We start from the raw sequence: 27,693 nt of genomic DNA on the forward strand, positions 1-27,693 counted from the left end.
CAAGGACAATGGTCATTATGAGATGCCGCTGCCATTCAAAAATGAAAGGCCCAACTTACCAGATAACATGGTGTGCGCCATCCACCATCTCAGATGTTTAGAACGGAAGCTGAAAAGAAACAAACAGTATTACAAAGACTACAAGACCTTCATGGATGAGATCATAACACGTGGGGACGCAGAAAGGGTCCCAGAAGAAGACATCAACAAAGCTTCAGCATGGTACATCCCACACCATGGGGTGTATCATCCCCAAAAGCCTGGGAAGATACGTATTGTCTTCGATTGCTCTGCAAGATTTCAAGGAACATCCTTAAACGACCATCTCCTGACCGGTCCAGAGATGACAAACACCTTGGTGGGAGTTCTGTGTCGTTTCCGAAGAGGTCCAGTGGCAATCATGTGTGACATAGAACGCATGTTCCACCAGTTCCACGTTAAAGCAGAAGACCAGGATTACCTAATATTCCTGTGGTGGGAGAATGGAAATCTTGAAGCCAAACCATCCATCTATCGCATGAAGGTCCACTTGTTTGGTGCTGCTTCATCGCCTGGCTGCGCTAACTATGGACTCAAGCACCTCGCAGCCAAAGGACAAGGACACTTCAATGAAGCCACCATCAAGTTCATTCAGAAGAACTTCTACGTTGATGACGGCTTGTCGAGTTTAGAGTCTGAAACCCAAGCTATCCAGTTAGTGAAGGAGGCAAGAGAGCTCTGCAACACAGGCAAACTCCGGCTGCACAAGTTCATCTCCAACAGCAAGAAAGTCCTAGCCACAATTCCCAAGGAAGAATGTGCTGAAGCCGCCCAAGACCTGGACATGGCCCTGGGGGAACTACACGTGGAAAGAGCACTCGGCATACAGTGGTGCGTGGCTTCTGATGAGTTTCAGTTTCGAGTGATAGTCAAAGAAAATCCACATACCCGAAGAGGAGTCTTGTCCACGGTTGCTTCAGTATATGATCCACTTGGATTTGTGGCACCGTTCATCTTGGTAGGAAAGCAGATCCTGCAGCAGATGTGTCGTGACAAGCTCAGTTGGGACGACGTCTTACCTGATGATCTTCGACCCCTGTGGGAGTTTTGGCTCCAAGACCTGGAAAACTTGGCTAGTGTGAAGATCCAGAGATGCTACATTCCATCAAACTTTAAGGTTCAGAGTTACGAGCTCCATCATTTCTCTGACGCCAGCGTTTCAGGGTATGGCGAGTGTTCGTACCTCCGAGCAGTCAGTGCATCTGGGGAAGTCAAGAGTAGCCCCTGTTAAGGTTACCACCATACCAAGACTTGAGTTGTCAGCAGCAGTCGTAGCCGTCCGCACCAGTGACATGCTCAAAAGGGAACTGGAGATAGATGGCCTACAAGAATTCTTCTGGACAGATTCGAAGGTTGTCCTCGGATACATCAGTAATGAAGCCAGGAGATTTCATGTGTTCGTAGCAAACCGTGTGGAACGCATCAAGCAAAGTACAGAGTCTGCACAATGGAGGTATGTGGCTTCTGAAGAGAATCCAGCAGATCATGCCTCAAGAGGTCTTGCAGCAGGACAACTTGTAGCTTCTAACTGGTTCACAGGCCCAGACTTTCTTTGGCAGAAAGAGCTACCCAGCGGAGTAGTCAAGGTGGGAGAGATTGCAAGTAGTGATCCAGAGATCAAGAAGGCCCAGGCTCATGACACCCAGACAAAGGAAATAGGGTCACTGTTAGATCGCCTACAAAAGTTCTCTGACTGGTCAAGAATGGTGAAAGCTATAGCCAGACTAAAGCGGCGTGCAAAGGAAGCGAAAGGCCTCAAGCCAAGGTCCTGTGAAAGCACCAGTTTAGAGGAAAGGAGAGAAGCAGAGCTCAGCATAATCAAGATGGGCCAACAAGCATCCCTCTCTCAAGAAATACAGGACATCCAGTGTCATAAGAACACACAAATCAAAGACAAGGCCAACAAATTACACAAGTTATGTCCATTCCTGGATGACCAAGGTATCCTCAGAGTGGGAGGCCGCTTAACTCACGCTGCTCTACATCCACATGTGAAACATCCAGCTGTCCTCCCTAGAGACAGTCACGTGTCGGCATTACTCGTCAAGCACTATCATGAGAGAGTGCACCATCAAGGACGGGGAATGACCATGAATGAGCTCCGATCCAATGGCATATGGATCCTGGGATGCAGCAATGCAGTGTCATCCCATATTTACAAGTGCACAACAGAAGATGCACAGAACAACAAAGGATGGCAAATCTCCCGGAAGAGCGAATGGAAACAGCCCCTCCATTTACTTACTGTGGGATGGACTGCTTCGGGCCATTCTACGTCAAGGAAGGAAGGAAAGAGTTAAAGCGTTATGGACTGTTACTTACCTGCATGTGTTCCAGAGCAGTACACATTGAAATGCTCGATGATTTGACCACAGATGCCTTCATCAACGCTCTGCGTTCATTTATCGCTATTCGTGGAACAGTACGGCAAATAAGATGTGATCAAGGGACAAACTTTGTTGGCGCTAGGCGTGAGTTTATTGAAGCTTTAAAGGAGATGGACCAAGAGGAACTCAAAGAACTGAGATGTGAGTTCATCATGAACACCCCAGCTTCAAGTCATATGGGTGGCGTCTGGGAAGGACAAATTCGCACTATCAGAAGTGTCTTGACGTCCATTCTAGAACAGTCAGCCAGACAACTTGACTGCTCCTCACTACGAACATTCCTATATGAAGTCATGGCTGTTGTAAATAGCAGACCTCTGACCACTGATTATCTGAACGATCCATCCGGTCCAGAGCCCTTGACACCAAACCACATCCTGACCATGAAATCTACGATCATCTCTCCACCTCCTGGAAGGTTCGTCAGGGAAGATGTGTACCTCCGCAAGAGATGGCGCAGAGTTCAACTCTTAGCCAACAACTTTTGGACACGGTGGAAGAAGGAATACCTCCTCAATCTCCAACACAGACAGAAGTGGATCAAAGACCGCAGAAACGCTAAGGTCAACGATATTGTTATTCTGCAAGATGATGCTACACCACGAAACCAGTGGAAGTTAGCAAAGGTTATTGAAGTGTACCCAGGAATGGACGGAAGAGTGAGAAGACTCAAGTTGCTTATCAGCGATTCAACTCTGGATGGAAGAGGAAAGCGCATCTCTAAACCTGTTCATTTGGAGAGGCCCATCCATAAGACAGTTACATTGTTGGAAGCAGACTGAAAACTCCTGCATCCTCTAGTCACTCTTTAAACCAGTTCTTAAGTTGAGCCATAAGTAAATAGTTAGTACTTTTATATGCAGTATGTTTGTCTCTTTAAGCTGTTCTGAGAAATCACTTGTGATTTGGTGGGAGTGTAACTGCCTCACATTTTTTAGTTAAGTTTGTTACTGTTTTTTGATTCCTACCTGAGAATAATAGGGGATTGTATAGGCGGAACTAATTAGCGCCGATCTTGTTTTCCGCACGTAATTAGAAGCAACACAATCCCTGAAGTGAAGCGCTAAAAACATAGCATGGCAAGAGCTCTCCAAGTTAAGTAAATATTAAGAATATAAACATATCTGGATGTATGTTATCTAAGAAGAAAGAAGACAAGGAAGAAGACTTTAAGTTTAGCCCCTCTTAAGTAGAAAGCAGCCTACGAGGTATGTTTCTTTTGTATCCGGTTTCTGTGATATATTTCATGTGTATAGCTTGTGTTAACTAAGTGTGTAACTATAGTGGCATAATCTGAATTCAAGACATACATGCATTTTATTTATAGTATTCTTTTATTTTTGCTCTTTTTTCACCCAGTTCTCACGGGTGGACATGATATGCTGTAGAAATAAAACCCCGTTTTTTAAACAAGACCTCGTGCTTCGCGTTGACTGCTAGAGGGAGCTACATTCAGTATTAAGATTAATAATAATAATAAAGCTCATTTATGTCACTTTTTGTAGACAAACTGTGGCTTCAAACCTTTCATCACAAACAAAACCTGTGCACTTTTCCACTGTTAGTCATACAGCATCATAGAGAGCATGTTATTACACTATATGTGTTCATCAGTCAGAGAAATGTCATGTTGAAGCAGGAATGAAAGCTGACAGACACAAGCAGAAGCTCAGCATTCACTTTATTCAACTATACCGTCTTCTTCCACACAGCTCTTACATCAGTTGAACATGTAAACTCATCAGCGCCACCTAGTGGACATGAATATTATAGATTAGATTAGATTAGATTAGATTAGATTAGAATCAACCTTTGTTTGTCTCACAAGTGAGAAATTTCAGCATTATAGCAATGCACTGGAGAGAGAACACAACAAGAAAGTTCAACAATAACACAATGAAGCAAAATAACAGTACAAATGCAAACAAACCAACATTTAGTAAATCACATGTGCAGTAAAGCATATGATGATAACGGCCTGATATTGAGAATATTTCTAATGTTTTGAGAACATCATAAAAAAACAGATAACATTGAACTAACATCTATTAATGTTACTGGAAGAACGTCTGTTCATAACTTTGAGAGAAACTTGTTTGCTGGGTATAAAACACTGGTAAAACTTTTATCATAAACTGACACTTGTCTGGTGCTCCTGTGGGGTTTAATCGTGTAAGATATACAAAATGGATAAAAATATATTATTTATAAAATAATATAGTATATGTAGTTTAGTTAGCAAGTCTTTCTAAAATAAAAGCCGTTCTATAGAGAAAAACAAGCATTTGGTCACTTTTAAGACTATAAAGGGGTCCTATAAATAATTGTAAATACTGTTATTACACACTTCCATCAACTATACAGTCTCACATAATCATCATAAATATATTCATATTGTGATCTGATCAGTGTGATTGAGTGATTTAATTCAAATTTACTATTATATAATTCACTATCATATTCTCTTCTGATGTCGGCCTCTGACAGTGAAATATTTCAGTGAGTGTATGATGGAGCTCATATGATCAACAGTAAACACTCACACTGACCTGATATAAACACACATGTGATCAACAGTAAACACACACACTGACCTGATATAAACACACATATGATCAATAGTAAACACTCACACTGACCTGATATAAACACACATGTGATTGATGTGATGATTATGAGAGGCTGGACTACAATACACAACATTATTCAACATTATTCAACATTATTCACTGGGTTCCAGCTGAGGCTGATTCATGTCAAATAAATTATCCATAGATTGGGACCTGGGAATTACTTTATCTTCATCTTCATCATCTTCATATTCAAGTGGAGGTTGTATTTCTATGGGTCCTGTGTGTATACCTGTGTGTCCTGATATGGCGCAGAACAAAACATCCGTCAGAAACTGAATAATATCGTGTCATGAATCTGTCAATCTGTTCCTTTAACTTTAATTGTATGAAGGATCAATAATTCAACATGTTTTACACTCATCATAATAAAGTTTACATGTATATTATGTAGAGGATATGTGGGATAATTGTTCAATTGTTCATGATTTACAGAAGTCGCCATTAAAACTCAAAGAAATAAGAATGTTTTACTGACGTTCCCATTAAGATATGAACATATTATTTATGAATGTTTGTAAAACTTTTCTTATGTGAAGGTCAGCAAAACATTAAGAGAATATTTCATATTATCATTCTTCAAACATTATTGGAACGTTACTTATGAATGTTGAATATTCTGCAACGAGTAGCAAAAATTTACAAACGTTAAACATCCAACTAAAAAGTTTCAGAATAAAAGCTCCATTAATGAAGTATAAATAATGTTTTAGTGCTGATGTTCTGAGGACATTATTAAACACCAGATAACTGTGAACAAATGTGTAATGTTACTGGAAGAACGTTTGATCATAACTTTGAGAGAATCTTTCCCGAACGTTCCCTGTTAGTATAAAATACTGGTTAAAACTTTGATCATGAACTGACACTTGACTGCTGTTCCTCTGTGGGGTTTAATCGTGTAACAGATATTAATAATGACAGAAAATAATACAATATACATTCAGTTTAAGAGCAGAATTCACTGAAGAATTACTAATATAAAATCAGATCCTATAAACGGATCCTTAAATAATTCTTTATAACTACAGTCTCACATAATCTTCATAAATATATTAATACTGTGAGCTGATCAGTTAAAGTGTGAGATCAGTCAAACTTACTACCATATAATTCACTATATTCTCTTCTAATGTCGACCTCTTAAAATAAAATATTACATTACACAAATGAGTTTATAATAAACGACTCATGGAAATATGAAAAATATAGTAAATGTTCCTCTTATTGATATCGAGCCATCAGTGCATGTTATTATAAAGAAGCACAATGTTTATCTTCATAATCTTTCATCATAAAGTAATAACTTGATAACCTGAAACAACTTTTCTTTTCTGTTTACTGTAATGCATAAAAATACTCTAAACTCTTTATGTGGATATCAGTTTATCAGTTATTAGAGTATTAATAAACCCTCTGGTTAATATCAGCTGACTCTTTATTTTGATGCTCCTCAACAGACTATAACTTTGCAACTACATGTAAACTTATTATATACGAACTATAACTCTATTATTCTACTAATACTGAGAGTTAGTTCACATGATAATTTATTTCTGTCCTCTATTCATGTTCTCGCTCTAGTTTTTGGGGAAGTTATATTGAAATTACTCACAGAACCTTTAATTAAACCATTGAAACACAAGGAAGGGAAACAATTCTCACAAAATAAAATTATATAAGTGCAAATTTGGTTTAATAAATGTAAGCAAAAGAAAGGATTATATTTGCATATTATTACATATTTGCATATGAGTGTATAGAGGAAAACACAAACTCCATCATAAACTTTGACAGAGAAATATTAATATTACATTTCAACCCTCAGTATGAATATATTTATACTGGATTCTGTGTTTTATCAGTGTTTAATACTGGAACATGATTTAAGATTCCTCTCTGAATTCAGTGTGACTTTAATGCATTTACATGTTAAGAGCTCATATTTAACTCTAGATTCAGTCCTGGATATTCTTATATATTTCTCTTCAGAGAGACCTGACACTGTGAGACGATGTGGAGATTATGATTGTTTGCCTTAGATCTGTCTATCAGTGCCTTTATTAATGTGTGTAATGCAAAACCACTGATGGAGAAAACAAGCATTTGTGGACTTTAGACTGAAAGAGAAACTGACCTGCTGACCTATAAACAGCAGTAGATCCACCCTGGCGTCTCAACTCAAGAGAGCATCCAGGTGAACAAAAAATGGGACTCGATGGATAGATCGGTGAACCGGAGCCTGAAATGAAAAGGTCAGTTAGTTTAAGATTATGAATATATGCTTTGATAATTTCATATACTAGTGTAATGCATACGTCCACTGGATGCTGTCTCTGCTGAAGTAAGTTTAGAGTTCTCTTACGAGAGGTCTCTCGTACTGCGCAAGTGTCTTACGCTAGGGGAAAACCTCTTTTCCACGAGATATTGAAGCCAAAAAATTATCCTTATAATTTTGTATTATTGCAAAACGCATTGCAGCAGCATGCGGCCGTGGGCGAGACAGCTCGCGTGCCCATTGGCTGCTCTGCGGCAACTGCATCAGTCTACCGAGCGAGGCCTGAGATGACGTCAGGCCAATGAGGGAGCTTCGCACCCTCTGCGTCGCGTCCCGCCGAAACGGGCGTGGCTTAGCCCTATAAAGGAAGGCTCGGGACAGCTGATCCCTGATTTTTCATCTCTTCAGCGAAGCTCACGCATCATTGGATCCCGAGAGAAGCCGCGCCGTCTGAAGAAGCCTTTCAGCGGGACGAGCCATCATCTGAAGCTGCTGGCCACGCTGCCTTCTTCTGCCGCTCCCGCTGCGCTATCCGGCGCCTATATCCTTTTCTCTGCTACTGTGTTTTGTGTATGTATGTGTGCTCGCCGCCGCGACACACACTCTCATTGCACTAAAAGAGCCAGGCGTCTTTTTCAAGATGCCTCCCTTTCCTGAGGATCACGCAGCTCTCGCGCTCGCTGACGGCAACTGCCCTCACTGAGAGCCAATTGCCTATGGTGACTCTGAGGACTCACCTGGCATCCTTCTCCGAGGCTGCTCCTCCTGGAAGCGGACGGTCGGGGTTAGTTTTTCTTTACGTTACAAGAAAAGCTACCCTGCCCCTGCGAGCGTCACTCACCGGCGAAAGGAGAAAAGAGTGTTCTTCAGTCCCGCCTCGGCTGGACTGCCCTTTTTTCTCTCACATTTCTCAGTTCCCTGATCAGGCAACTGGAAATATATTGCAGCAAGCGAGTCTGTTATAAACACGCACACCTGCCAGCAAACGCCGAAAAATACATGTTGACGCTCTCTTATATGCTCAGCGCATCCAAAAGCTTGTGTGTTTCCCCCTGTGGCCCAGTGGTAGATTCTCAGGCTTTCACGCGGGAGACCTGTGTTCGAATTCCGGGTCTACCAGCAGAAAAAAATTATGCCGTCAAATGCTCGCTCTGTCAGTTCCCTGAAAGGCAACTGCAGATGTGTATTTTGCAGCCGACGAGCACGTGGTACAACCCGCCCGCCTGCACTCAAACGCCGCTTCGAGGGCAACTTCTCGCTCCGTAGCTCAAGGCCTCGCTCTCACTCGACTAGCCGCCGCCCCGCTCCGCATGGGCCACGGCCAAGGATTGCGATGAAGCCTGAAGCCATCCTAGCACGCCGCGGAAAGCGTTGGTGTTCGAGCCCTACCGTGGCCGGACTTCCACCGAAGCCCGTCGCTCGTTCAGTCCCAAGAAATGTGACTGTTCCAGTGTATTCTGCAGTGTACAGCTGCCCGCTTGCCTGCACACTAAAACCGTTTCTATGGCTACCCAGATAAATCCCATAGGGATGTATTTTCTGGTGTCCCAGCCACGGCCGTTGGTGCTATAAGTGTAGAGAAGATGCCCACTGCCTAGTGCCCATCCCTACACACAAGCACAGCCCTTCACACAGGGCCCCTGCTCACAAAATCGACTCAGGTCGATCGTGCACCCAACATAGTAAACGTGCCCACTGCCCAGTGCCCACAAACACTATGTTCTGCACATCTCACGGTTTCTGTAAAACGAAACCTGCGCGCGCTCGCTCTGCCCAGGCAGACAGCGCGTCCAAAGCAGTAAATGTGCCCGCTCCTCCGTGCCCACACTTACTCACAGACATTATGAGTCCTACGGGACTCGCTCAGCCCTCCCCCACTCGGTTAAGCACCGCAGCGGGGTCGAGCGCGAGCATTCTGCCCGCTGCGATCAGCGCGCTCCCCGCCTCAAATGTCACAGGCATAACGCCTTTATCTCAGCACACCGAAGCGCCCCTGTCGCCCAGCGAGCAGAGCGCGCTTCGCATCCAACCCCTAGCCAACCATGCAGATGCTCAAAGTCTATGTGGCGGCTATTGTAGCGTTTTCTAAGTCAACGCTCGGTCACTCTATAGGAAGGAACGATTTAGTCATCCGCTTCCTCAGGGGAGCTAGGAGGCTGAATCCTCCCAGACCTCCCTCAGTCCCTATGTGGGACCTTTCTACGGTGCTGGAAGCCATGAAAGGTGACCCATTCGAGCCTATCCAAACGATTAGCCTCAAACACTTGTCTTTCAAAACAGTGTTTTTGCTGGCTCTCGCTTCAGTGAAGCGCGTAGGTGACCTACACGCGCTCTCGGTGAGCGCGGCGTGATTAGAGTTTGGGCCAAGTGACTCAAGAGTCATACTCAAACCTATGGTTACATTCCAAAATCCCTCAACACGCCGTTTCGGGCTCAAGTCATTTCCCTGTCTGCCCTATCAGTGTCGGGCGAGAAAGGCAGACAGAGCAGCTGTTTGTTTCGTTCAGTGGACGTTCCAAGGGACTGGCTGTTTCGAAACAGAGCCTATCCAGATGGATAGTTGACGCCATAGCGCTGGCATACACTGCCAAGGGCTTACAGTGCCCTTTGGGTGTCAGAGCGCACTCCACGAGAGGCGTTGCCTCTTCGTGGGCTTGGTCTAGCGGTTCCCGCCTTACAGGCTAAGCTGCTGTCGGTATAGACGAATCAGTGCTGTCTAACCAGGACACTGAGGTCGTGAGCGCTGTGCGCCGCCGACTATTTATGCTATGGGCAGTATTGCGTAAGACCCGCATTTCCTACATCAGTTCAGGCCAGTTCCGCCCTGTCTGTGCGATGTCATGTTGACTTTTGTATATGATGCTGCTGTATATGGGTAGACTTTTCCAGGACTCTCTGTGAGTCCCTCTGGTGATTGTGCACTGTAATTCCTGGGCTTCGCCCTCAGGTTCATTGGTGTTTGATCCCAGCACGCACGGCGCGTTGCATTGGGTCCCCTAGTGTAAGATACTTACGCAGTACAAGAGACCTCTCGTAAGAGAACGTACTCGGTTACTAACGTAACCTTGGTTCTCTCTAGAAGAGGGAACGAGTACTGCGTATCTTGCCGTGCATGCAACACACTCTGGTTCGCTTCGGCGATGAAAAACCAGGGATCAGCTGTCCCGAGCCTTCCTTTATAGGGCTAAGCCACGCCCGTTTTGGCGGGACGTGACACAGAGGGCGCGAAGCTCCCTCATTGGCCTGACGTCATCTCAGGCCTCGCTCGGTAGGCTGATGCAGTTGCTGCAGAGCAGCCAATGGGCACGCGAGCTGTCTCGCCCATGGCCGCATGCTGCTGCAATGCATTTTGCAATAATACAAAATTATAAGGATAATTTTTTGGCTTCAATATCTCGTGGAAAAGAGGTTTTCCCCTAGCGTAAGACACTTGCGCAGTACTCGTTCCCTCTTCTAGAGAGAACCGAGGTTACGTTAGTAACCGAGTACGTTTTTAACTGTGAAGAAACAGTGAACACAATAATCAAAAGTATTTTACACTCATCATAATATAGTTTCAAGTTATATTGCCATAAAATGAAGCACAAAACTTATAAAAAAGAAAAATGTCAACAAAAAAAGGCCTGATGTGTGTAAACGCTGTAAACATTATTATAAAAATGTTTAGAATGTTTTACTGACTATCCCATTAAGATATGAACATATTATTTCTGAATGTTTGTAGAACTTTTTTTAATGTGAAGGTCAGCAAAACATTAAGAGAATATTTCATACTATCATTCTTAAAATATTATGGGAAAGTTACTTATGAATGTTGAATATTCTGAAACAAGTAACATTTAAAAAACACCAGAAAAAAAACATTAAACTTCAAGCTTTCAGAATAAAAGCTCCATGAATGCTGTATAAATAATGTTTTTGTGCTGATGTTCTGAGGACATTATTAAACACCAGATAACTCTGAACAAATGTGTAATGTTACTGGAGGAGCGTTTGATCATAACTTTGAGAGAATCTTTCCAGAACGTTCCCTGTTAGTATAAAATACTGGTTAAACTTACTGGTTAAAAATACTGGTTAAACTGACACTTGACTGCTGTTCCTCTGTGGGGTTTAATCATGTAACAGATATTAATAATGACAGAAAATAATACAAACTGTGAGACGATGTGGAGATTATGATTGTTTGCCTTAGATCTGTCTATCAGTGCCTTTATAAATGTGTGTAATGCAAAACCACTGATAGAGAAAACAAGCATTTGTGGACTTTACACTCAGAAGAGAAACTGACCTACTGAACATTTGAGGGAGCATTGAAAAGGAGAATATTTCCGGGGGTATTTGGGGGCTTGAACTGGCCATTCTCTCGTGGATGATGTGGAGGAAATCTCATCCTCATGTTTAATGCCGAAACCCAGTGTGTGATCATCCTCCAGTGTCTTGAGATCAGAGTTGTCAAGTTTAGAGTTTTTAACTGTGAAAGAAACAGCGAACACAATAATCAAAAGTATTTTACACTCATCATAATAAAGTTTCAAGTTATATTGCCACAAAATGAAGCACAAAATTCAGAAAAAAAAGAAAAAATATCAACAAAAAAAAGGCCTGATGTGTGTAAACGCTGTAAACATGTTATTATAAAAATGTGTAATTCAAATCCACTGATAGAGAAAACAAGCGTTTGTGGGATTGTGAAGCTGACCTGTCGACTCGTGAACAGGAGAAGAGTCTCTCTGGCGTTTCTCTCTAACAGAGACTGAAGTGAAAAGGTCAGTTAGTTTAAGACTATAAATAAATGCTTTTAATAATGTCAAATACTAGTGTAAATAATGCATACTTCTACAGCGCTCTGCGATAATATGATCCTCATGTTTAATGCCGTAGAAACCCAGTGTGTGATCATCCTCCAGTGTCTTGAAGTGGTGGCAAAGAATAGTGTCTTCAACTGTGAAGAAACATAAGGAACAGAGAACACACACACACACACACACACACACACACACACATACACACACACACACACACACACACACATACACACACACACACACAAAATATCAGAGAGCGATGTTTTCCTCATTAATATATGCTTTCTGAATTATGTTATTTATTTGCTAACGTCTCAATCTCAGGCTTCCCAATTTATAGGAGTCTACATCTGAATGCAGATCTTTCTTGGTTAACATCACAATCTCCTTCACATATGTTAGCTAATGTACACAGAAGACTGAAGTGTTGGACTTACGTTGGTCTTCAGGAATGAGTTTTCTCTTTAACTCCTGCACTGTGGTGTTCCTGAACTCCTCTTCTGAATTCGCCACAGAAACTCTTGTTCCCACGTGTTCTTTGACCATATCTATAAAGTAGATCTGGAAACTCATGTTGAATGTGCTCGAACTTTAACTATATTCCCTCAGGATCTAGTAATAACTGCACTGATGCTCACAGTGATGATAGTTTCACTTTCTCTATTTAAACTCGCCGGTGTGTGTGTGTGTGTGTGTGTGTGTGTGTGTGAGAGAGAGAGAGAGAGAGAGTGTCCAAACCCTCTTGTCTTTGAAGTGCTTTATTCTTGCACTCACAGACATCAGAGTTTTCTGCTGTGAAAGGAAACCTTGCCTCGACCGCTTCTAAGAAATGACAGTCAGGATGTCGAGACGTGTGACGTCTTCAGCTCATACATGACATTTGGAAACAGCACACAGTAATTTTCCACTAAACTACAGTATTGTCTGTTGTCATGTAAGCACATACATTACATGAAGTAAAATGAATTGCCATAACACATTCAAAACACTCGATTCAGAAATGAGACCACTTTATATTAAAGGTATAAATTGAAGAACAATTCACAAACATGTGTTAGCCAAACATTACTAGTCAACCGAGAAGAAAATGTGTTCTGAAGTGTTAAAGATTTTTAGAATGCCCATGAACTTATTTTCCATCTGTCTTTGAAAATTAACAATACAAAATGTGGTCAGATTTTCACACTGTCTGAACAAGAAAGGCTGTAACACTTTATTTCTATAGTCCACTTTAGACATTCTACTAACTATAAGTAACTTTGCAACTACATGTCATCTATCAGTCATTGGAGTAGTAGTGTATTAGAGTTGTCTGCTGAATATCTGCTAACTCTTTATTCTGATGCTCCTCAACAGATATTCTACTGACTATAAGGAACTTGGCAACTACAAGTCAACTTATTCTCCTAACCCGAAGCCTAACACCTACATGTAACCCTAACCAGGGATGTAGTGGAGGCTAAACGCACGAAAACGCCGTTTGCGCACCTCCCAAAATTCGGAAATAGCGTTTACCCACCTCCATAGTGCGTTTATCCACCTCTAATTTGCGTTTATCCACCTCTAAATTTCACGTTATTTGAGCGGACTTTGCTTTCCCGGTACATGATTCGAGCATTTGGGCCGTTAACAACAGAGCAGAACGCGCGGCGCAAACATGGAGCGGGACATTGAGCAGAGAGCACAGTGCGCCGACACACACACACACACACGGAACAAAGAGAACGGCGCACACACGGAGCGGAAAAGTTTCCTTCTGTTACGACAGCAATCTGAGACGCCGCACAGATACACCGATGCACAAGCAGTTAATGGGGGATCACAAGACCATTGTCCACCTGAGTAGCCTCTGTAAGCTTAAATTGTGTGATTTAATTAAAGTTGACAAGATGGCGCCTGTGATTCATTCGGCATGCCGTCGGTCTCTGTTTGTCTTTTATGTTTTAGTCCTGTTTTTAGCATTATTGGTACAGCGAGTCAGCTCTCTCCAAGTGTAGGAGCGTGATTTTCTACTATGTCTTCGAGAGTCGGCGGTGGAAGCTTACAGAGGCTACTCAGGTGGACAATGGCCTTGTGATCCCCCATTAACTGCTTGTGCATCGGTGTATCTGTGCGGCCTCTCAGATTGCTGTCGTAACAGAAGGAAACGAAATAGGAGAAGCAGCAAGCGCAGGGGTGTGGTGGTGACACGGAGACGAGCTTGGGCGATAGCGCGGGCATCAGTGGCTTGTCCGACCGTGTATTCGGGCTCATCGACCCATCGTTCAGGTGTCTATCTTCCTGTCATCGGAATGAATCCTACATTGGAGGATTCCGAGATGGCGCCGTGCATGTGGCAGCCTGTTGCAGCAGCTCTGAATGTTTTTAACCTATTTTATCTTTTTTATCTTCTTAATTTTTTTTATCGATGTCTGAGGAATGTGTTTAAGTGTGGACCCAGCTTGAGAGTATCAAGAAGCATTGGATTGTGATTATTTATATTTTGGCATTCTTAATTGGAACTCTGGGGACAGTTTCAGGAGCACCAAACTTTAGCTCCATCATTTATTCAAAAGAACAACTATTGGCACTTCAACATGCAACGATGTCATCTGTACCTAGAATGGAGATTCCTACGGAACTAAGAAGAAGGAGAAGAGGGTGTAGAGCTGGAGTAAAGCACCGAATGAAGAAAAGGAGACATAAACCATCTTTACCTGTGATTATTATGGGAAATGTCCGGTCGCTCGGGAACAAAATGGAGGAGCTTACGGCACTAACAAAGATGCAACGGGAGTATCGTGAGTGCAGTTTTATGTGTTTTACGGAGACTTGGTTGAACGAGAGAATGCCAGATTCTGTTGCAAAACTGGATTGTTTTCATCTAGTGCGAGCGGACAGGTGTGCTTCAGAGACGGGTAAGAGGAAAGGAGGAGGGCTGGCACTGTTTGTTAATGAACGCTGGTGCAATCCGGGTCATATCACGGTTAAAGAAAAACTGTGCAATAAGGATATTGAACTACTTGTGGTGGGTCTGAGGCCTTTTTACTTGAGAAGAGAATTTTCTTATGTGATAGCGGTAACGGTGTACATCCCTCCTTCGGCCAATGTGACTAATGCTTGTGAACATATTAATACTGTTACAGCCAGGATGCAGCTAAAATATCCTCAATCACTGATTATTATCTCTGGTGATTTTAACCAAGCATCTCTACAAAATACTCTCCCCACGTTTACTCAGTATGTGGACTGTGATACGAGAGACAATAAAATATTAGACTTGTTTTATGCAAATGTGAAAGAAGCCTATAGATCCTCACCGCTTCCTCCATTGGGACGATCGGATCATAACCTTGTTTACATTAGGTCTGTTTATGTGCCGGTTGTGAGGAAGCAACCGCCAGTAAAGAGAACAGTTCAGATTTGGTCTGATTCAGCCTATGAAGCATTAATGGACTGTTTTGAAACAACCGATTGGGAGGTTCTGTGCAAATCACATGAAGAGGACATTGATAGTTTAACTGAATGTATTACAGATTATATTAACTTCTGTGTTGAAAACACAGTACCTACCAAAAAGATCAAATGTTATTCAAACAACAAGCCTTGGGTCGCCTCTGAGTTAAAAGTATTATTAAACAAGAAAAAGAGGGCCTTTCTAGTGGGTGATAAGGATGAGCAAAAGAGAGTACAGAGGTTACTAAAAGTTAAAGTTAGAGAGGGGAAAGAGAGTTATAAGTTAAAAACGGAACAGAAACTACAACAAAAGAATGTGAGAGGGGTTTGGAAAGATCTAAATATGATGTCTGGACATGAAAATAAAGTAAGGAGGTATATTGCCCCTGGTGGTCAGACAAGGGTAGATGGATTAAATTTATTTTTTAATAGATTTGATGCTGGGTCTAATGATGATCTTGAACATCTCCCGCTAAGTAGTTTACCACAGAGCTCTCCACTATATCTACCCCCAGCTATTAGCTCATCCTTTTCTCCCATTTCTCCCATTTGTGAATATATTCCTGGCTTTTCTATGTCAGTTGAACAAGTAAGAAATGGGTTAAGGAGAATTAAGATAAATAAATCTCAAGGTCCGGATGGCATTAATCCTAGAGTCCTTAAGGCCTGTGCTGATCAGATTTGTAGGGTGGTTCACTATATTTTTAATTTGAGTCTGCGCTTGGAGAAATTACCTGTTTTATGGAAGACATCATGCATAGTACCCGTACCCAAGTTAACAAATCCCAAGGAGTTCTCACATTATAGACCAATAGCTTTAACATCACAGTTAATGAAGGTGTTTTAGAGACTAGTACTAGATCATTTAAAGTCAGTATTGTGTAGTGCTGTGGATAAACTTCAGTTTGCTTATAAAACCGGTGTTGGGGTTGACGATGCACTTATATACCTCTTGCATAAATCTTTAAGTCATTTAGAGACCTCGGGCAGTACTGTCAGAATCACTTTCTTTGACTTCTCTAGTGCGTTTAATACTATTCAGCCCTCACTACTGCAAAGTAAGATGGAAAATGCTGGAGTACATCATGGTATGGTAAATTGGATAATTGACTATCTTTCAAATAGACCACAGTATGTGAGGATGCAGGACTGTGTCTCTCAAGTAGTGAAGTGCAGCACTGGAGTCCCTCAAGGAACGGTTTTAGCTCCATTTTTGTTCACTTTTTATACGTCAGATTTCCAGTATAATTCTATATCCTGTCACCTTCAGAAATTTTCTGACGACTCCGCAATTGTTGGCTGTATAACGGACCATGATGAGAGTGAATATAGGGAGTTATTAAAGAGTTTTGTGGACTGGTGTGAGAAAAATTGTCTCAGGCTAAATGCTAGTAAGACAAAGGAAGTTGTAGTTGATTTTAGTAGATTTCCTCAGCAAGTGGTACCAGTAAAAATAAGAGAGTCAGAAGTTGAGATTGTAAAAACTTACAAGTATTTGGGTGTATATTTGAATAATAAGCTCAATTGGTTTGACAAGACGATGCAAGTCTATAAGAAAGGTCAAAGTCGTATTCATTTGTTAAGGCGACTGAGGTCCTTTGGTGTAAGTCATGTACTACTTAAGACCTTCCATGACTCTGTGGTCTCATCTGTGATCTTGTACTCTGTCACAAGTTGGGGAGGGGGACTGCTAGAAAAGGAGAAGAATAAGTTAAATAAACTGATAAAGAAGGCAGGTTCTGTTGTAGGGAGTGTGTTACCCAACTTAGAGGTGATAATACAGGATAGAATGATCGGGAAACTCTCTTCTATGATGAAGTTTGATTGTCATCCCCTAAATGAAATAGTTCGTGAATTTATGAGTACTCACAGTTTAAGATTAATCCATCCACGCTGTTACAGGGAGCGTTATAGGAAGTCTTTTTTTCCTACTGCAATTAAGTTGTATAATCAGTGTTATTCAAGATGACATACTTTTTATGATTTATATTTTTGTATAATCACAATGCTTTGCGACTTGATACTGGAGAATGAGTCTTGTGTTGTTTGTGAATGTTGTTTTAAAGTTGTTTTAATCTATTCATTGTATGGTTGTGCTGCTGCGACACCTAAATTTCCCTCTGGGGATTAATAAAGTTAATCAATCAATCAATCAATGAAAGGTACTCTTACCTGGTTACGGTTGTTCCTCAGCGCTGTGTGTTGTCAACGGGGATCAAAGATTCGCAACAGCGTTTAAGGAAGAGAGGGGTTAACCCTGAGAATCTTCGTTGTCTGGAATATGTGCCAACTTTATATAAACGAAGTGAGTCGGCTACCGGTATAATGCTAAAATGCTCTTAACTCTCCACGGACTGGGGGTCGGGGTGGGGGGATTGCGTCAATTTTTAAGAATTCTTTTAAATGCAGACTGGTAACAGTTGATAAGTATGTTAGTTTTGAGGTGCAAGTGTTTAAAGTGGTCCTGACCAGGCCAGTTATTTTTGCACTAATATACAGACCTGATGATTTTAATATTCATATTTGTTGCCCCGATAAGCCCCTGGTACAAGATTTTTTGTCATTGTTGGATTCCTTTAACCCTATCCAGTCGGTAGCTGGTGCAACGCATAAGCAGGGGCACACTCTTGATCTGGTACTGTCCTGGGGTGTCCCGGTGGGAGAGCTGACTATTGAGAATTTGGGGCAGTCAGATCACTTTGTTATTATGTTTAATGTCACATTTGCGAGACTTCCTGTGAGGCTAGTGACAGCTGGCCGTCGTGCCAGGGCCATAAATGCTGCATCGGCCACTAAGTTTTCAGAGCAGTACAATACGCTAGCTATTAAGTCCAATTCTTCTAATCAGGGTGTAGAGAAGCTTGTATCTGACTTCAATATGGGGTGTAACCATATCTTGGATTGTATCGCCCCCTGGAGACAATCCTGGAGTAAAACCCCTGGAGTAAAAGTGAAAACTGTATCTGAGAGCTTGCGGAAATTTCTTGCAGTTTTTTTACGGATAAGATCGCCGCTATTAGAGCCAGCATCTCTAACTCTGTCCGGGATCAAATCCTTCTTCAACCCCCGCCTGATTCGTTTAACTCGGGTCAGTTGAGTACATTTCAGCCGGTTACTTCGACTAGCTTGTTCAAAATTGTCCAACATCTGACATCATTGCTCACTTTATATCTTACCGCCCCGATTGTTAATTCAGGTTTGGGATGTGGTGGGTCCCACTATAGCAGTTATAGTGAATAAGAGTCTTATGGAGGGGCTGGTGCCATTATATTTTAAGCACGCTCTTGTGCAACCACTTTTAAAGAAAACGAGTTTAGACCCTTCTGTATTAAATAACTACAGACCAATTTCAAAGGTACCTTTTTTAGCCAAAATGTTGGAGAAGGTGGTTCTTAACCAACATTCTATATTTTTAAACAAAAATAATATTTTTGATACATTTCTGTCACGGTTCATCAATCCATGTGTACATTTTATGTATCTGTTGATATGTTTGTGGGTGTGGGATCTGTGTGTGTGTTGCTTATCCAGTTCCAGTTCCTGAATTCTTTACAGAGTCGTTTCCTTGATCTCGTCTGTGTTCCCAGGCTTCGGGAGATCATGTGGAGTTCTCTTCTTTCCAGTTACCAGTTGGCATCCACCCTGAATCATTCATATCACTCTTCCTCTGTGCTGTATTTATATCCTGGTTGCCCGCCTGCTATACGTGGTGTTTTGAGTTTCATCTGTTCAACCTGCCTTCAATAAACTGTTTGCTTGCATTTGGATCTACAACTCTCATTCTGACAATTTCAGTCAGGCTTTAGAACTCAGCATAGTACAGAAACTGCCCTTCTCAAGGTGACTAATGATTTGCTTTTGTCGGCAGATTCTGGGAAATGTACTGCGTTAGTGCTGCTTGATCTTAGTGCAGCCTTCGACACAGTGGATCATGGGATTCTCCTCGATCGTTTGAGTCAGTGGGTGGGTATTAGGGGGACTGTATTAGGTTGGTTTGCTTCATATTTACAACCTTTGCTGTGGAATAGGGAGTTCTATCTCCTCAGTCCGTCCGATTGTTTTTGGGGTTCCTTAAGGTTAGTATCTCGGCACTGTCTTGTCTTCATTATATATGCTCCCTCTGGGTTTAATCTGTCAGAAACATGGCGTGGCATACCATTGTTATGCAGACGACACCCAGCTGTATTTTCCATTGAAATCTGATGACAATTCTAAATGGTCAGTTTTGCTTGATTGTCTGGATGAGATAAAGCAGTGGATGGCATCAAGTTTCCTACAGCTGAATGAGTCGAAATATGAAGTGGTGATTTTTGGCCCATCGAAGCTAGCCAAACAGCTTTCACCTGATCTGGGCCCTCCAATATTAATACTCAGGTGAGAAACCTTGGTGTGATCTTCAACTCCGAATTAAAATTCGATAAAAGTTACTGATAGTTAGTTGAATGTCTAAAGTGGACTATCGAAATAAAGTGTTACCAGAAAGGAATACAGACTTTTATTGAACGGTTCTGGAGTGTGATTTAGTAGTGTAGTTTGCTTGGAATTGTGGGATATGAAGTACAAATATATATATATATGGGAAAAAAGGTAAATAATTAAAGAAAAGGTCATCCCCCCGTCAGGTGTGTGTGTGTCCTGGTCATATACTGGCTGGATATTCTTTATCCTCAGACATATTCCCTTGAAGGTATATTTAATACCAGGCCTGAATTAGCTGCCGATGTAGCCAGGGTTTCTGCCCTAGGACTAGAGTCTCGATGACCGCTAGGATGGGGAACTATGACTCTGGATCAGTGGCGGAGTGGGCATTTGATCCCCATTAGTGTCCTAGAACACAGTGCGAGTTCCCATTGGAAAGGGAACATCTCGGGTTACACTGTAATCATGGTTCCCTGAGAAAGGGAATGAGACACTGCGACTCGCTTCATGCTTCCGGCATTCCTGCCCACGACTCCTTCAGACACGGAAGAGAATGACGTGTTCTACAAGCACTGTATTTATACTCTGGTCAAACCAGTCGTGACATCATAGGCTGTGCCGGCCAATGTTATTGTCGTGTTCTGGCACCGTTCATGCCGGAGTCGTTCCCCATTAGCGTTAGCCTGATGTCGTCATACTCAGATTCTAGTCAGAATGTGAGTCTGATCTGCTCCATTGAACTTTGATTATGGGGGTGTTTCAACCGAACCAGGAAAGAAAATGCCTCTGCACTCAGAGCAACAGAGTAAGTGACGTACGTTTTTCATTCATGTTTCCGATCGACAAATGCCTTCATCTTGGTTCTCTGTTCCTCTTTTAGAATGAATGCGCTGGCGATATCTTCTATAACAGACGCGATGGGGGAATCGACACATGATGTTTTTCGTAAACCAAGTTCGGGAGAAGCAGGTTCAAATAATCAATCCAATCAACTTGTCATCAAATGATTACCATGTGTCTACCTTATCAGCCTGAGAGGAAGCATATATTCACTCTGTCAACTCTAACATTCCTTGACAGTTTACTTTTCAGCATCCCCCAATCACTCTCGGCTTGTTCTTCCACAGCCAGGAATACGGGGGGAGTTACCCTGGGTTCGGGCCGAATACCGAGCACGCCCTCTCCTCGGACAGCACCCCAAATATGCATTTATTCTATCTGACTTGTTTATAAATGTGAAATCTAAATTCTCCAGAGGCAGTCACCTTTTCTTTTACTGTCTATGCATCTTTGTTGTAAACGAATTCAACCCAAGCGCTCTTTGATGACGTGGATGATTACGTTACCGTTGCTCATCTGTCCATCATCGATTAAAGCCCGCCCTGCCGGCAATTTGATTGGCTCGGCCTTCTGGGAGCCGAGCATAATTACTCCTCAATGGATCGAGTCCAGACCGAACTTCCCGACCAAAAAATGTTGTGGGCGGTGTTCGGGCTGGCACCCAGGCTACATTAGCGTCCTAGTGTCTCATTCCCCTTTTCAGGGAACCATGATTACATTCGTAACCCGAGACGTTTTGTTTATATACCTGTCATCATGTGTTGATTCGCGCTCTTCAGTGACGACACCAGCTGGAGGTGCTGGTTCTGCTTGATCATTGTCGAAGATCTTTTGCATGAAATTAACAAAGTGATTCTTCATCTCTGCATTTTTCTGAAAGGAACGTTGTAAAGAAAGGAGACATTTTTGTGCCAGCTTTCTGTTATTCGGTAGTCGACGATGGGGTGAACGAAATGGTAGTGGTGCAACCCAATGGTTTGTTTCATCAATATATATTTCCTTTTCCATTATTTGAAGGAATTCAACGTCTTCAATAGACAGAGCAGGTTTGTCATCATCAGGAGTTCTGGCGAACACATTATCATCTAAACTCTCAGTTTTACATGTGAGAGTGCCTAGATAACACAGTGAATGTGTACAATCTTGTAGCTTAGGAGCACTGAAAGTCTCTTTTACCTTCATGTAGTTTGTGCAAGGATTGAACAGAGATGGTCGTCCATTTGATACCACATTCGTTTTGAAACTGTTCACGTTAGTCGGCTTATGAGCTCCCCCTAAGCAGGCTTCTCCGACAATAACCCAACCTAAATCTAGTCTCTGGGCGTAAGGCATGTTAAGAGATCCATTGATTTTCTCACGTGCTTTATGAACACTTAAGATACCTCTTCCCAACAGTAGAAGGATTGGTGCATCAGGATCATGTTCTGGAATCTGATACAGATTTCAGATGAGGGAAGTACTGCGTGACATCAGGTGTTGGAATTTCAGATCCGTCATCAGGGATTATATCACATTCAATGAGTGACGGAAGTTCTACCTGAGTTTTCCCATCGATGGACTGAACTGTGAAACCAGATGCTCTGCGTCCTTTTTTCTCCATAGTTCCCGAGCATCTTTTTGGGTTTATGAGAATGATTCTCCTGTGATGCCGAAAACATCAAAAAACTTGTGATTCGGCTAATGATCGATTACTTTGATCGTCCAGTACTGCATACATCCTCACAACATTTTCAGGTTTGTTACAAGGATACCAAGCAGCTTTTAGAACACGATCTGGGCTTTGTCTTGTTTCCACAGATTTCTGTACACTTGGAGACAATGTCTGTCGAAGTAGCCTCTCATGCTGGCTCTCTCCCACAGGCGGTTCTGTAACCCAGAAAGCTGGACCCGGATGAAGTGCTGTGGTATTCTTCTCACTGTTGCATTCTTTGCACTTTATGTTGACTTTACAGTCTTTGGCAACATGCTGAGTGGACAAACAACATCTAAAAAAAATGTCGTTTTCTTTTAGGTACTTTTTGCGATCATCTATGTGTCTACTTCTGAACTCACGACACTTTGCCAATGGATGAGGTTTATTGTGGGTTGGACACTGACTGCCTGGTTCAATCGATTTATTTTCAAGGTTTTTCCTTTGAAAGGGTGTATGCCCAGTTGACACGTCTGTCTTTCTGACTGATATAGATGATCGGTTTGCTGTACCTTGCTGCAGACGGCTCTGTTTTTGCAGAAGTTTGGTTACTACTCGTTGAGAATGAAAACTTGGATCATTCTTGATTAACAATTAATCTGGTGAAGAAACTGAATGGTGGAAAGGAAACACGGTAATCTTCCTTGTACTTGGAGCCTTGTGCAATCCGCTTATCTTGCAAACTGTACGGCAGCTTTTCAATGATTGATTTAACTTCACGAGCAGTGTCTAGATAAGCCAGTCCTGGTAAGTGGCCTCCTGACTTTGCTGCATCCATTTCTAACAAAAGGTCTCCAAGCTCTCTCAACTTTACATTGTCTTTAATAGAGATTTTAGGAAAATTCTCCAGTTTCTTTAACAGAGCATCCTCAATGACCTCAGTGCTACCAGTGCCATGCCATCTGAACACCTAGTGCTCCATTATGAACATGTACTGACCAGATTCTTTTGACCTGTTGTGATGGTTCTGGCCCCAGCCACTTTATGAGCAGGTCTAACTCCTCTCTGGCGGTTAAATTGAGGTCTCTTATCACACTCCGGAATGATGTCTTCCATGCCCAATAGTTTTCTGGGCAGTCATTGAATGTCAGTAATCGAGTACTCACTAACTCTCGTCGTATCAGATGTTTCGTTAGGTCAGTAGTCTCTAAAGGTCTCATAGTCTCTGCAAGAGGATTCATGAGACTTTGCATAGCATCCCTTACAAAAAAGTATACTTCAAGTTCATCTTATGAAGTATACTTAAGTAATGTTCAAGTATATTTTAAGTATACTTTATGTTTATGAAGTATATTAATATCAATGTGTACATGTAGCCTAGTAAACTTGTAAGTGTACAATTTCAATACTGCTTGGGACTAAATTGGCCCACTTTTAGTTTATAAATGTATGTTTAAGTGTACTATAAGTGTAAGAGTAGTAAACTTTAAGTTAGGTTAAGGTTAAGTTAACTTGGTTTCTCATTTGTAATGCATCTGTACTACAAGTAAACTTATAAGTATACTAGTAGTTTACTATTTTTAATACAATTAGTTTTTTTTTTTAGTTTATGAAAGTACACACTGAAGTGTACTCTCAATAAACTACTAGTTTAGTAGTTTATACTACAAGTATACTTGGAAGTTTTCTTTAAGTGAACATAACATTATACTTATAGTTTACTATTTATATGAAAGATTGAGTAGTAAAAGGTCAAATATACTTGGACTTTTCACTCAGTAGGCCTATAAGTCAAGTACACTTAAGTGTAATTTTAAGTATATTTCTGAGAAGTACATTTTTGAGAAGTATATAAAATGTAGACTGAAAGTATACTTTCTTATTTTGAGTTTAAAAGAAGTATACTAATAGAACACTTGAATAAACTTCTTTTTCGTAAGGCATGCTGTGGAGCACTGTAGCCTCCGCTGTCTCTTATGCTTACTTTCGGTGTTGAGACATCGACTGTGTTACTCTGTGGGAGAGGAATAAACCGAGGAGCTCTTGGAGTGAACTGTGGACATGTAGAATCTGAAAACTGCGGTGATGCATGAGACGTAGATTGCATGTGAACCTGTTCCAACTTATCTTCAGTCAGAGAATGATTCTCCACATACTCACTGGTTCTTTGTGCTGAATCTTGAATCGCTAATACTGAGAAGTCCTGAAGTGGATCCTCCGGTTTGACTGCGGCTTCATCGGCCGAGGCTGCAACCGCTGCCCTTTGTTTTTGTAGCACATGCAAATTAGCTTGCTTTTCAGCATCCTTATCTGGATCATCTTGCTTCCATGCAAAGTGCAATCTTTCACTTTTTGATCACAGAATTGTGCAGCATATGATGGTAAATACAGCTCTTGTTAATCTTTCCCGATGCGTTGATGCCTTTTTACTTTGCTGTCCTTGCAACTGCGTCACTTAGAAGAAACTAGACAGCTAGCTAACAAACACACATGAAGCAGTTTATCCTTTCCAGAATGTTTACTTGTGTGATCCTTTTTCTTTTGTAAAACTGAAATACAATAAACAAGAAATGAAATTACAACTTGTACATTAATTCGTTTGATGTAAATATAAACTACAATCTGCACGTGCGTATTCAAGTGATAGAAAACTTCCTTACATTTTCATATCGATCACAAACTTATTTTCAAGAGGTAATATTATGTTACCACATAACACTTTTAAAGGTCATTTAAAGTAGTAAATAAACTTACAGGCATATCTTTCTCCAAGGCAAAGACTGTTTGTGCGTCTAATTGAAATTGATGCTGCACGTTGAACTGTTGCCGATATAATAAATCAACACTGCATATGTACAGAAAAATGACAAACTGCAATACTGAAAATGGCCACTAGGTGATTATATACCATGACCAGATAATGGGCAGAACAAATTACCTTGAACAAAACTCAAAATCACATTTGTCACAAAAGACATTCACAAAAATCACAAAAGACATTTGTCTCAAATATAGTCAATTCTCATTTGCTACTTAAATCTAAAACATTTTTATTGTTTATTTTTTTAAACATCAAATATTGGATCAAAGTAATCAACTCTTCCTCGTGATCTCGTCACGGATCAGACAAATCTCCACGTGCATCTTGAAGAGCGGATGTTTAGTAAAGTGCTGAGGCCAGTGTTTGTGCATTTATTGTTAAGAGGAAGTGAGAACGCCAGCGAACTGAAATGCTTTAAACGTTCTGACGGCTGCTATAGAGCATTAGAGCTAGAGAACCACCAAACTCGGGTCAGATTGATTTATACAGTTATATTTAACACATCTGTAATATTGCTGTGGAAATAATCAAGGTTATTCATGGTCTGTTGTAGCTGTTTATGCTTTTACACTTTTAAATGTCCTTTTAATGTTGAGTAGAAAAATGTCATCTCATATTTTTAAAGACATAGAGCGAATATCCTTTTGCTGATTGTTTAGTTTAAGGGTAGTTTCTCCTATAATTCACACAGATCATCAAAGGTGGATCGAAATCCAACACGCATATGACCCCCCAAACACACACACACTCTCTCACACACATACACTTGCTGAACATGTTCTCACCCTCAGGTCATCAGATCTAGAGGAGTTTGTTGTTTCTCCATGAACAGATTTGAAGAAATTAGGAAATTCTTGCGTTCACCAATGCATGCTGGTACTTAAGACACAATGACCACAACATGTAACTCATGCACCAACCCCCTGAACCAGTTCTGCTGAACTACAAGCACAATTCCTGCTTTACACTTAAATTGCAGATCTAAAACACACTTTTTTCAAAACACTACACACAATTCTCTGCATTCGGCACAATTCTCATGCAGAAAATCTCTTGTTTTCACAAGGAACACACTGCCAAACATGCACTGACTCATCACACGTGCAAACGTTCCCTGGTGCTATTTTGCAGTTTCAGAAAACAATTCCTCCACTGACCAGGAGAAACCTCGTCTAAAGTCAGTGTTATTCAGATGCTGTTTTAAGGGCGCATGCTTGGCCATAATGTAGCGTGTGCACAACACACACACACACTTTGCTTCTCTCATCTACACACAGACGCAACAGTTCTCATTTTTAGAAAACCATACATTATTACCAGGAAAAATATTACCACACGAGGGAAATCATTGCTGTGTCCATGAAGATGTGAAAAATAGGCATAAATCTAGCTTACACATTTACCCACATTACCATACGCCTGTTTAACCGAAGCTAATTTGTGTGTGTTTCTCCATCCCCAATGTCACTTCTCTGTGTGTTACGGCCCTGACGAGAACGTCGGTCTCCTCGGCTGTGAACCGCTCCTGGCAAATCCGCCGTTATAATAGCAAACCGCCATGGAACAAGTGCGCCTGCTCTTAAAGGGAATGTGAGATGACGCTCTGATTGGTTTATTTCACGTTACGCCCAAACCACACCTATGAGTAATGAAGCGACTTCAGACCAACACATTTTAGATTTGCGTCGGAGAGTCGTTTATCCCGCCGGTATAATAGCAAACCGCCATGGAACAAGCGCGCCTGCTCTTAAAGGGAATGTGAGATGACGCTCTGATTGGTTTATTTCACGTTACGCCCAAACCACACCTATGAGTAATGAAGCAACTTCACACCAACACATTTTAGATTTGCATCGGGCGCAAGAGTCATTTATCCCGCCGGTATAATAGCAACAGCGCCCGAGATCCGCCCACAAAGTTACTGGCGCTTTGCGCTTTGACACTTGCGTTTCAGATCGTTAAAATAGGGCCCATTGAGTGTGACTGTGAAGTTTTCATCTCAAACTAAACTTGTGCACTTTTCCACTGTTAATGCTCATAAGAAGAGAAATGTCAATCATACAGCATCATAGAGAGCATGTTATTACACTATATGTGTTCATCAGTCAGAGAAACTCAGCAATAACACAATTATGAAGAATTAAACAACAGTAAAAGTGCAAATAAATGAAAGTTTTGACCAGCATTCAGTAAATCACATGTACAGTAAATCACATGTACAGTAAAGCATATGATGATAACGGCCTGATTTACAGTCGCCATAAAAACTCAGTTCAACAAAGACATAAGAATGTTTTACTGACGTTCCCATTAAGATATGAACATATTATTACTGAATGTGTGTAGAACTTTTCTTATATGAAGGTCAGCAAAACATTAAGAGAACATTTTCATATCATTATTCTT

General features: G+C 41.5%; 1 protein-coding gene across 6 annotated transcripts; it reads right to left on the reverse strand.

The window, feature by feature from the left end:
• Positions 1–3,991: 3,991 nt before the first annotated feature.
• LOC311283589 (uncharacterized protein) lies at positions 3,992–13,078 on the reverse strand. 6 transcript variants are annotated; one of them, XR_014626085.1, is made up of 7 exons: positions 12,580–12,804; positions 12,172–12,279; positions 12,037–12,090; positions 11,626–11,808; positions 7,194–7,298; positions 5,066–5,297; positions 3,992–5,020 (listed from the first exon to the last, which is right to left on the reverse strand). XR_014626085.1 is itself a non-coding variant. In XM_084398101.1 (7 exons), exons 1-7 carry the CDS (start codon positions 12,713–12,715, stop codon positions 4,142–4,144), a joined length of 699 nt encoding a protein of 232 aa, XP_084254227.1. In that variant the 5' UTR covers positions 12,716–13,078; the 3' UTR covers positions 3,992–4,141. The 6 variants fall into 6 exon arrangements, 5 of the variants coding, with proteins under 5 accessions (XP_084254227.1, XP_084254230.1, XP_084254229.1 ...); XM_084398101.1 differs by having other exon boundaries at positions 3,992–4,177; positions 5,221–5,297; positions 12,580–13,078; XM_084398104.1 differs by adding an exon at positions 11,396–11,438 and having other exon boundaries at positions 3,992–5,297; positions 7,202–7,298; positions 12,580–12,792.
• Between the last annotated feature and the right edge of the window lie 14,615 nt (positions 13,079–27,693).

The sequence above is a fragment of the Rutilus rutilus genome (genome assembly GCF_951802725.1).
Source record: "Rutilus rutilus genome assembly, chromosome: 23".
NCBI classification, from domain to species: Eukaryota; Metazoa; Chordata; class Actinopteri; order Cypriniformes; family Leuciscidae; genus Rutilus; species Rutilus rutilus.

Bases quoted from the DNA above. Each gene is read 5' to 3' on its own strand.
- LOC311283589 (XM_084398100.1), bottom strand. From the start codon at position 12,715: ATGAGTTTCCAGATCTACTTTATAGATATGGTCAAAGAACACGTGGGA. The intron at 12,280-12,579 runs GTAAGTCCAACA...GTTTCTTCACAG, and splicing joins ACTCATTCCTGAAGACCAAC to TTGAAGACACTATTCTTTGC. The intron at 12,091-12,171 runs GTATGCATTATT...TTTTCACTTCAG, and splicing joins TATCGCAGAGCGCTGTAGAA to TCTCTGTTAGAGAGAAACGC.